Here is a 12223-nt window from a genome sequence, read left to right as displayed (position 1 = left end):
AGTGCACGGGCTTTTGCTGGGGGAGGTGGGAAGAACGGATGTCTCTGTATCCTGAACAATAGCGGCTTTCCTCCTGTCCCCTCTTTAGCACTGTGCAATATTCATTTTATAACACTAAGTCACAAAGCAGAACAAGCATAAAAGAAATGGGACCTAATGCTTATGTGCTTTCATGATCTATCCACTCTTCCCATAACCATATCTTGAGCACCTACTGTATGCCTGATGCTGTGTTGTGTGCTAGGAATACCACTGTGAACATACTTGACACTGTAATTCCCCTCAAAGAGTGTATAGTCAGGTGAGGAGGAGTTTTCAGCTTTGCTTCTTCAATAGCTATCTCTTGAAACAAATATAATAGCAACATAACTATGAATTATGAAATCTCTCACACATAAAATATGTGAAAAATAATAAGACAAAATTAGTCACTGAAATAGAGAGATAATATAATATTTATGGATAAAGCAGGCACAGATAAAATAAAAGGGTAAATATATATCTTAATTTTTTTCCTAAAGTCATATTCATTTAGAGTTTCAATAGAGAGAAACAATTAAGCAAATTTTAAAGTTTTATTTCTTGTTATAATCCAGCTACAAAGGCTATGTTTTATCCATAGGAAGCCACCTCTACATGAAAGTATTGACTAAGTTGGTCAGGCACTAGGGGAACTCTGAGTTTCAAGGAGAAAAACGTCTATTAAAATCACACATGATTTGGGCCTGGCTGGTATAGCTCAGTGGATTGAGCATGGGCCTGCGAACCACACGATCGAGGTTTGATTCCCAGTCAGGGCACATGCCTGGGTTGCAGGCTGGTTCCCTGCAGGCCATTTCCCAGCAGGGGACGCACGAAAGGCAACCATACATTGATGTTTCTCTCCCTCTCTCCTTCCCTTCCCCTCTAAAGATAAATAAATAAAATCTTTAAAAAAAAATCACACATGATTTAAAAAACAAATGGTGATTATAAAGACATGACATAAAGGTGAAGTCAATTGGCAAACAACTAAATTGTTTTGTGTGTATATGATTAGCTTCACGGCGGAAGCTTTGCTAGCAGTGGCTTATTACACACACACACACACACACACACGCACAAATACCTACAGACGATCCTGGGACAATATGTAAATATGTCAAGGCCAAACAAGGTGCTCAATGACGACTTTAGTGCTCACCATGAGAGCTGCCTTCTTTAGGTCACGTCAACCTTACTGTATTTGTACCTCCTGAGTACACCACCCCCCAAGAGTGAACCTCAAACCTGGAGTCTGATGATTCTGACACTATCGTGAGTCATATACCATTTACTGTTGTAAGAGAAAAGCCCAAAGAAGGGGCTGGGTAAGGGATGGTTAGGTGTAAATGAGACAGGTAGGGATGTTTTCCCCATGGGAATAAATGAAGAACAAAAGCCAGTGCCATCATGATGTCCTCCGAATTCCTGCCACCCTAGACCTGAGCACAGGTTGTGACCTTGGTCTCCTAAAGGTGGATGGTAAAACTGGAGCAGTGTGCTGCAGGATGGCCACTCCCCCTCAGCTCCTTGCTCAGTGGCACCGAGTGTGGGCGAACCTGTGCATATGTGGCAGTGGTGTCACAGGGGACACCCAGAGTTTGGGTTCATACATGTATTCACGACAGCTCTCCTCTGCTCCTATCAGCATTAAGGACCAGCTCAGTGATGCGTTACACCAGGCATCACTTTCTGTATTTGTTAATTTGACAAAAAGTTAGTAATGTTAACCTTGACTTACATCCCTTTGTTTTCTGCATGAGGGGGACCATAGGGCGAGACAGAGTCAGGACTGCCTGGGCAGTGGGCCTGGCAGGGCCCGGTCTCAGTCCTTCAAGGGCCAAAGGTGCTTATCGGATTGGGTGACGTACCCCCGCCTGTGGGTCGGTCACATGGGGCCTGGGGCCCCTTTTAAAACCATGGGAAAATGGTAAATTATTTCCATAAAAAAATCCTCTACTTTAGAAATAGATGAAAAGGCACAGTTTTACTGGAAATGTACAGAGTCACTTATTTTTCCACGACAGTCGCCTTCATCATTGATATTCATTGCATGATGAGAACTCCGTAGACAGATGAAGGTCAAAGCTACCTTAAACTCCTCTCATGAGGAAAACTATTATTTTTTAAATGTTATCAATGAGCACATAGGTAGACATATAAATATTTATATAGAAACCTACCGCCAAGGCAGTGAATAGAACTGGGAATAAAATGATGTGCTCTGGGAACCCTCCCTGTGTGACTGTACTTGCAAATCAGGAGAGCACTGTGCTTCTGCTGCCGTACCTTTGCCTGCGCCTAGTGAGGAAAGGCCAATATTCCATAAGCAGAAGGGGCTTTGGATTCTTCCCTAGTTTATGGAAGAGAGAAGATAAGAGGCCCTCAGAAGGTTATAAAGGACGTAACACCACATTGATGAGTTAAACCTAAAACGTAGTTTTATTGACTCTCAATCCAGTGCTACTTCTGTGGTACTGGAAATATAGATCAAAGTAGTACTCTATGGTACAGGGAGAGGTAAAAAGTTAGTTCTCAGGTGAGCCAGTGGAAACAGGAGGCATTACAGTGGGAAATTCAGGAGAAACTATGAAGGTTAACCAGACAGAGAAAAAGAAAAACCACAGGCTGAGCAGTGAAACTTCTATATATCCTGTGGTAGAAGTCCAACCAAGAACAGCGAAGTCTTTGGACAAAGCTGCACCGTGCATTTGCCTCTCTGGGCTGCCCTAGGAAGTGGACCTCACCTTATGGTTCAGAAGAAAAAAATCTAAATGAAAACCGTAACCTGTAAACAGGGGCACAGCCATGTATGACCTAAGAGACACTATCTTCGAGGAGAGTCTGGGGAGGAGTGTGATGGAATCGGGTCACAAACAAATAACGATGTCATCATGGGAAAGAAAATGATGTATGCAGCAAATGGCTGACTTTTGCCTGCAAATCGCGAAGCAAGCTCCTAGGTCTTAGTGGTGTGTTGCTTTTCTGATGACTTTTACCAGCATCACTGCTAGAAGCCAGGATGCAGTGGCCATTTTGTCTTAGTCTACTGTAGCATCCGGACACTCAGGACTCCAGGCCTTGGATAAGGCAGAATGCTCATGCTCTTGGGGTTCCATAGAAAGGTCAGGAAGCATAGGCAGCTTGAGGCTTGGATCAATGAGCTTGCCATCACTTCAAGGCCCAGCCAAGGAGATGAGGGCCCAAAACACAATAAGGCACTAGGCCTACATTCCACTCCAGCATCATGAGTCTTGTCACAGGCCTCAAGTTTAATCTTTACAGAAGCCTGTAACACACAGGTGGGGCCTGTTAGTCTCTTGTAAGAAATGTGCTCACTGAGGCTCGGAGAATTGTGTACTATTTGTGGAAGGTCGAACCACTGGTAGCAAGGTCAGAGAATCCACATTTCCGAGCTCTTGCTCCAGTCCTCCAATTTAGTTAGCAGATTTACTATAAAAGGAAGTCAAAATCCACAATCCACAATTAATGCAAAAATTCTTCAAAAGGCATCACCTCAAATTTCACAGAAATTATATGTTTTAAAGTTCACGTAGTCCCTTCTAAATAATTTTTTTCTGACAGAAAGAGAAATTTCTGATATGAGGCAGCCTGGTCCCAAAGGCAAGCTTATTCTAATTGCTATTCCTCGGGAGTACAAATAAGATAAATCGCTTTTCAAATTTAGATTTTAAAGTTAATGAAATGGGATGCGTTTCATAATTTGTTCAGTTAACATTCTCTAATTCAGGGGTGTCGAACTCATTTTCACTGGGGGTCGCATCTGCCTCACGGTTGCCTTCCAAGGGTCGAATGTAATTTTAGGACTGTATGAATGTAACTGCTTCTTAACTAGGGGCAAGGAGCTCAGTGCTGCCGCCGGGTAGAAACAAAGTGCCAGGCCGGACAAAACAAGGTGGAGGCCTGGATTCAGCCCGTGGGCCCTGAGTTGGCCACCTGTGCTCTAGTGAACAGAGGAGGGAGGAGGCTCAAACACAGGCTATACAAACTCCCTTGTGGTTATTTGGTATGGTACTCTTGAAGGATGAGCACAGCAGTAGCAGTGATGATACCACTGCTTCTTATTTCCTGAAAACATTTCCACGTGATAAGCAAAGCCATCAACAGAAATGGCGGTAACAGTCGTGACTGTCCCTCTGTGGTCTCTGGAGCGCATCTGTGGGGCTGTCCATCCCGAGCCTGGTTTGGTCAGTTGTCCTCATTCCTTTGGCAGGTCTCATGGTCAAGTGAGTAGATGAGTAAAGCTAATAAGGATTAACTGCCCTCATAAAAGAATCAATGAACGTGAAAGTGTCTCATTTTTATGAGAGGTACGCTCTTTCTTCTCCAAGGTTCTCTTATAAACTTAGAGGTCCTATATGTAACCTTTTAGCTACATATTATGTTTAATTAACCCAATGGTTAAAAACGGAAGCTACTTTTTTTGTCAGATGACCTCAGCATGAGATATAATTTGTCTAATTGTTGCAGGCTTATAACAATAAAAACTAATAACACATAGAAGAGATTAAAATATACAACTCTCAGAACTCTCAGTTATCATTAGGTTAAGTTTAATGAGAAAAACAAATGTGGAAAACTGTTTTTAAAATCCTTTAAAAATGTTTAATATGGTTTTTGGAGACAGGCCACACAATATTCCTTACCTGAAAACTGCACATGTGAAAAAAAAACAAATTTTTTAAAAATTATTTAGCACTTCACAGGGAATAATTTTCTATTAATTTCATGAATGTGTACGTGTGTGTGTGTGTGTGTGTGTGCATCCATCCCTCCAGGGGACAGTCATCAATATTATCATTGTATTATTTTTCCTGAGGTAGACAGATTTTGCACACAATCTCTAGATGTATCGTATCTATATTCATGAATTTGTTCTACTCAGAACAGAGGTGCCTGTTTTGCTCTTAGCAATAGAAAGCAGTGTCTGTCCAACATTACAAACATATCTTCCATCTGTTTGAAATGGGTGAAGTTAAAATTTCTTACCATCCAAGCTGTGACAAAGTCCCCCATCCAGGTCCCTACAGCAGCTAATTTCATGAAACTCTCATTGCGGATGCCCATATAGTCTGTAATGATATATGCTCTGTGGAAACAAACACACAAGACATTGTCCGGACTCAGAGAGCCATACGGTCAAAGCTTCCTGGTTCAGCAACACGCACAGGGACTTCTCCCCCTTTCAGTACGCTTTCTTGCTTTGTCTCAGCACATACACTTACAACTCTGAAAGGCTGGGAAGATCGCTGAGGGCGTCTAGGTCAGTTCCAATTAGCAATGAAGACTGTGACTATGCCCATTACCGTCTGCATTTCATTGTGGGCTGTAAGACTGACAACAGCTTTGGAAAATCAAACAGAAAAACTCAGCAAAGGCATCATTTCCTGCTCACTCAGGCGTGAGGAGAGCGGAAACAATTCCTGGATTAGAGTAACTTGAAACAAAAGAGAAGAGCCCACTTTCTTTCAGTTCTGTCACTCAGAACTATTGAAAAGGTACTGGGACTACACTTTAGATATAATATCATACCTGAGAAGTGTTCAGAATAATGTCAAGGTTTGGAAGAAATTTCCACACAGTGAAGCAATGTAAAATTTGATTCGAATACTATTTACCTAAATTATTACTTAAATAATAATAACCAGAAGATTTATCATTCCTTTTGTTTAGCTGATTCTTGTTTGCTTGCTCTAACACCAGTTTATATTCTTCACAGCTCAGAGAGAGATTGAATGGTACAAGTGATTATTAAATATCAAGTAATAAGATCATGCTTATTGTTGACTAAGTATCTTCATTTCTGTTTTCTGGATAGTCAAGAAAATCCTAAGTATTATTTTTTCCATTTTTCAATTTCTCAGAAAATTGGGACTCAGAGAGATCACTTAACTTGCCTAATCAATATTACATAACTAATGAATGGTATAGTTAGGAACTAAATATCTCTTTCTGTCTGTTGTCTCTCTCTTTCTCAACTCTAAGTTTCTTCTACTCAGATTTTTTTTTAATTTTGCTCCTTTTCTTATATGATAAAACCTGCACAATTCACAATACTAGTTGAACTTGAGTCTTCTTAGATTAACTGTAAACAACACATAGTAAATAATGACGTTTGTTATTTATTTATTAAAAGTATTTAAAAAACAGAGTTTTGAAGTCATTGAGATGTAGACCATCTCCAGTTCCATTATGTATTTTCTGGGATTATTTTAGATAGTTTTGTAATCCATAAAATAAACACATAATTAAATAATTTTACTTAACAACAAAAGCAAACTCCTAAACTTTAAAAAACAACTCTGTTTTCACATGCTTCACTCATCTACCTTGGAGGGTCTATATAAATTTCTTAAGGCCTCACCCCAAAATTCGGAGTCTCTAAGTCCATGGCTTTCCATAACAGCCCAAAACTTATAGCTCCCATAAAGTGGGTGCTTACAGTGTGCCAGGGATCATTACTAGCAATTTAAAGACTGTGTCTCCATCAAATTTCACGTTAGCACAATTAAATGTACTGTTATCCCTGTTTCAGAGATACAGAACTAAGGCCTTTAGAGAGTCTTTACAATCTTTCCAAAGTCAAGCATCTAATAAATAGACAACATTTGAATCTAAATTTGATTGATTTTCTAAATCTAGTCAATTAACCACTATGCTACACCTTTCTCCTACATGTATTAGTGGAGACAGAAAAAAAATCCCACAGCGGTTATCTACTCCATTTACCAGTATTCTAGTAGATACAATTTATTTTCTTCCAGGAAAATTCATAATCAGAAGTCAAGAGTCATATCTAGAAGCTGCACCTCCCCAGAGCTCTCATCAAGCCCTGGACTTCCCAACTGAGTTCACTAATCTAAGCAGCCTCTACGGCAAAGCCCCCGGGATAACTGGGGGACAGCTTGGCATTACTCCTTCAGCAGCACCACTACTGTCGAACAGTCCTGGGCCAGTGACCTCAGTGTGCGGTAGAGCATTAGCTCTCAACTGCCCAGCTCTTCCTGTGACACCTATTTGGAAGAATGTGCTCAGTGCCACATCCCTACCCACCCACTTTGCCATAGTTCAGAATACATCACGCTAGGTGGAGATTTCAGGGTACACTCATTGTGGTTGTATAAATTGTGTATAATAGAAGTCACACACACCAACTGGTTCAAATTGATGATGTAAATGTGTGTGCATCATTTAAATAATTTATTTCATGTAATCTTCAAATTTTTATTTCAGTATCTAAAAATAGGAATGAAATGCATAAGCTTGGGACAAATCAATGATTCAGCAAAAAAAAAACCAGCTGAAGAATCTAAACAAAATATTAAAATTACCCCCCAAATCTGCTTAAAGGCATATGAGAGGTGATGAAGCAATGAGAAGTAGAAAAACCAAGGTATCAGATTGAAAAGAATTGTGAAAAGTTAGCCATGTTTTCTGATCTGCTGATTCTGGACCTCACCTGGGCAGAGGAGTCTCAGTGGATTGGAGAGACATTTGAACTCAGGGAGCCAGATCCTCATGAGAAAGTAGGGGCAAAGAAGAGAGCATGATACACACCTGGTTTTCCTTCAAGAATTTGCTAAATTATAAACTTGTTCAGGGGTAAGCTAAGAGACTAAGCAGAAAGCCTCTGAATTGCATAGCAGAGGTGTGTCAAAGTCCCCCTGCTGAAAAGACTGCTACAGTTTAGAACCTGCCAGATAGAATGGCCCAAGAGAATATACAGTCATGGAGGGCTAGAGAACACTGAAGATAGATGGGGTTTCTGATGAAACTGTAAATCAGCCCTTACCCAGTCCATTCAATGATTGGATTATGGTGATCAGACTCTACTCTTTTTACTTAACAGAGAAAAAAGTGAACCTTCCTGAAAGAATAAAGGATCACTTAGATCCTCTATACATTTACATATAGACATCCGAATATAAATATTATATCTATATATAATGACATCCAACATTCATTTAAAAATTACCAGGATGTCAAGAAACAGGACCACTGAAAACCAACAGAGAAAACAATATTTAAAACTAGACCACAAGCTCTGAGGAGGACAGGGAGTTATTCTGACTATTGTCTTCACTGTTGATTTCCTAGCACCTAGAGCAACACCTACGGAGGGTAAGTGATCAACATTTGCTGAATGCATGAATTAATGAAATGACCCAAATTATTCATATTTATTTCTATATGGCATGGGGAGACCTATGTATAATACACCCTAGAAGCAGAATAAAATATGAGATTAAATTATTAACTCTTCTAGAGGAAGACAGAAACATGTTTTTAAACTGTTTTGTGTTTTCGCTGTGTTTCTCTGACTACATCTGTATCTCGACTGCAGAATTGCTGCAGACACTACAATGATGTATCAGCGGAACAAAAGACAGGCCCTTCCTCTGTGGCTCTGGGCCGCTGTGAGTACTGGGTGCTATGACGACAACGCAGGTGATGCGGCACAGACAATTAATGAAATAACTAATATATTTCAAAGTGAAGAGTGAGTATAAAAGTTAGTAGTTATTCTTATTTTTGCTGTTTTGGACAAATATAAAGAATTGCAAATATGCAGACCTGTCAAAATTTTCAATTATTAGTTCACTGATTTGCATATGCATTAAGATTTCACAGCATCTCCAGCTTAGGTTGTAAAGAACAGGTTGTGCATACATTTACATCAGCAATTTGAACCAGTTTCAGTACCACATTGGACTCATTAAGTTGTGAGGTTTTTTACCCAATGATTTTAGGGAGTGATTCAGAATTAAATTTTATTTGCTGGAAGGCACCATTAAAGTTTCTGTTTTGTTTGGAGTTTTAGCTAATTATTTCAACTATTGATACATCTTTTATTTTGTTTTGTGATTTAGTTGGTTATTTCCAGCTAAATATCTATGCATATTTAGATCCATATGCATAGATCTAAAAAGTTTTGCAGTTCTATTGGCCTTCTGGGAAAATATTGATCACAAAAATTTTTCTAATGATTCTAAACAGAACTGTTTTCAGACTACAGCTTTGGTTTTCATTTTTTCTTGCGATTTCAAGTTCAACTGTCAATCCAAAACAAATATGTGGAACTTTCAAATTACAGGATCTCAGAAAGGTTCATAATTAGACTCAAAACATGAGCTACCAAGACTATATCGTACCTAGTACAACCCATGAGCCAAACGCCCACAAACTAAACAGACTCTAACATAGGCTGAACGCTATCATATGAATTGGTCTTACAGGTGAAAGTCTTGATAACTATAAAAAAAAAGGTGCAGTTCACTTTAGTCTGTTATTTATATGTAAGTGGATGCACTCAATGCCTGATGATTTAGGAGCTAAGCTCCTGAAAATTTAACAGGAGGCAATACACATATATCACCAAGCCAATATGATTCATGCTCCACTGAAGATCCATCTGTGACCAGCTGGTTTCATAATGTCTCAGCTGTCTCTCTCAGCCATGTTTGGGCAACAGAAGCAAGATTGAAGGCTTCATACATAAGTAAACCATAAACAAGGAGTTGACTTACATGAGTACAGGCCTGCATTAAACACAACGAAGCTCCAGACATTCTTACAACATCAAGGTAAAATTAGTCACTGTAAAACTCCAGGTATTAAATCTAGATTTATTACTATATTAGCTTTTTCTCAATCTTTTTGTGTTCATAATGAAATGATTCTTGGCCTTTAATCTAGTCACTTAATCAACTATTATCCAAAAGACCACATTTTAGGGGAGGGGGGTTTGCTCAAAATTCCTAGCTCTTGATTACTGAGAGGATTTGATGGAGCTCAGTACGTATGTATAGACCTTCTGGGAAAGACCAGGGGTGGGAAGCTATGGAGCAAGATCCACTGGAATGTCAAAATGCTGCAGACAGCTATTAGAAGTAGCCTGAAGTGATTAAAATTGCATCTGGACCTCACACTGCTTACAGATGAAGTACCCTCTCAAATTCCCCAATTTTGGCCACTCTTCCCTTCTAATTTCTATAAGAAACACATATATTAAAAGACAATAGATGGAGTTTTCATTAAACAAACCAGCCCTGACATCCACCAAACACCAATTATTCTTTGCATTCCTTCCCTTGCTTCAGCCCATTCAGTGAAACGAATGTATATGAGATGCAGAAACCGTAGTGTAATACCATCAATTCCTCCTTCTCCTTTACTCTCAACATTTGGTTAATCACTGAGGCTACTTCTGAAGAGCTTCAAATCTATGCTGTTTTCCTTTCATCATCACAACCAATATCTCAACTCTGCTCAGAACCACCTCTGTTCTGAATTACACAACAACCTTCTATTTGGCTCTGTGTTCCCCATATTACAGGCTCTCTGTTGCCGCCAGTGTGACCTGGGGATGTATTATGGTATAACAGAAGAGCAGGAGTTCCACAACCAAAAAGTGCTGAGTTTGCAAACCACCCAGCTCTACCCTGGGACAAAAGATTGACTCAATAATTGCCCAGTCCTTTATCTGTAGAGTGGGGAACAGAAATATCTTCCCTTCACAAGGCTTTCTTGAGGATTACATGAAGTAAATTAGTTAGTTAAAGCTTCTAACAGCTATTCTAATAAGCATATAGGATGGTACATCTCCTGGACCCATCTTCTAAAATAACTGTAGTGGTTCCCACTGTCACAGAGTAAAGCAGCGTAAAAAGATCTGCCCCCCCCCCGACTCTTTGTGAGGCATCCTCTTTTTTAGACTCATCTCCTTCTATCTCACAGTCTCCTTTTTTTGGACCCTGCTCCATGCAGTCAGTCTGACTAAACATCTCACCATTCTATGATGCACCTTAACAGTGTCTTTGTATGCAATGCACTCTGTCTGAAATGCTATCCCCTTTCTTCTGGCCTAAGATGAGCGACTCAACCTGAGCACTGAGAAATCTCCTGCCATTGCTTCTAAAAGCTATCCCTTCCGCAGTGTTACTTTATTGCTTTGAATACACTTCTATGTTAAATAAATTTCCCAGAGCATTGTAATGGTTTTTCTCACAGTGCCCCTCTCTCCCAAAATATTTGATTCATCAAGGGTGAGGAACATGTTTCATTCACCTAGGTATAATTGCCCGGTATATGGTATAATTTAAGAATGTAATAAATAGTTAAATGAAATAAGTAGTCACTGATTAATGTAAGAAGATTACTTAGATCCTCCAATACCAGGGCCATACTAGAAGGAGGGTAAAAGATAAAGTCAAAGACTTGCAATATAAATTAAACTAGAAGAAGACACCAAAGATAAATGGTAAGCTGTGTAATTATGGTATTCTAACAAAGTTGGCATAGAATATCATTGTATCATTTTTATTACCACTTATGGAATAAAAAGCTAAAGTCCAGAATATAATCAAATCAAAATGAAGAACACGTCCTTGACTTTCTGCAACCACATGTAAATTTATTTAATTTGAATAAAAGTTAGTTGACTCGTAATGAAAAAAAAGTAAAATATTGTAAAATCATTGCATGGTATCTACTGAATCATAATGTTTTAAAAAGTCCATTTAAAAAGAGTAGATATGTAACTTTGTGCACCAACTCGCTGCACCAACAATACAAGATATATGGAGTTTATAAACCACATTCATTTATCCCTGTGAAAAAATTTACTTCACTACCCTGAAAAGGCATACTGCCGAACTACATTTGTTGCTTGTTCTTTAAAGTAAAAATTTTAGAAGTTTATAAATTTATAAAACAGTGTAGCCTCAAAACTAATTTTAAAGTTACAGAATTTTTGTGGTTATTCCCCAAGTTTGTTTCTTCGTTAAATTTTTCTCTCAAGCTCCCAAACACTCCAGGAATATCCAATCTAACCAACTGTTCAGAATGGAGCTGTCTTCTACCTCTGGCGAATTAAACACTACCTTGATGCTTCAAGTGTTTTTACTGAAGTCACTAGAAAAGTCACAGGAAGCACAAAAATCTTTAAATCCTGAGCTTGTTGTCAACAGAACACCAATAAATCCCTAAGGGCTTGCAGAGTCACAAATCACCTAAAATTAATTCCAAATCTAACCTAATCCTATTTTAAAGTTAAGTAGCATTCCATGTATTCAAAATTATTTAAAGAAAATGTAGCGGAGTTGTAACAGTGAACTTGGAAGCCGAGCCAGAATGGCATTAATTAATTTACCTGCATAATGATGCTTCCTCCCAAAGTAAT

The 12223-nt window shown here is 39.0% G+C and overlaps 1 protein-coding gene across 2 annotated transcripts in view; it reads right to left on the bottom strand.

Moving 5' to 3' along the window:
• TMEM117 (transmembrane protein 117) overlaps positions 1 to 12223 on the bottom strand; it is a 404165-nt gene that overhangs the window by 185839 nt on the left and 206103 nt on the right. The window contains exon 4 of one of the 2 annotated variants that reach the window (XM_037162329.2): positions 5032 to 5131. The exons of the other annotated variant lie outside the window; for it this stretch is intronic. Coding sequence (XP_037018224.1) covers positions 5032 to 5131 — 100 coding nt within the window. The remainder of the gene's footprint in view (positions 1 to 5031; positions 5132 to 12223) is intronic. 2 annotated transcript variants of the gene reach the window in all.

This window comes from Artibeus jamaicensis, unplaced genomic scaffold (assembly GCF_021234435.1).
Source record: "Artibeus jamaicensis isolate MK-2021 breed Jamaican fruit bat unplaced genomic scaffold, CSHL_Jam_final contig_233, whole genome shotgun sequence".
Classification (NCBI taxonomy): Eukaryota; Metazoa; Chordata; class Mammalia; order Chiroptera; family Phyllostomidae; genus Artibeus; species Artibeus jamaicensis.
This window is presented reverse-complemented; position numbering and strand designations above follow the sequence as displayed.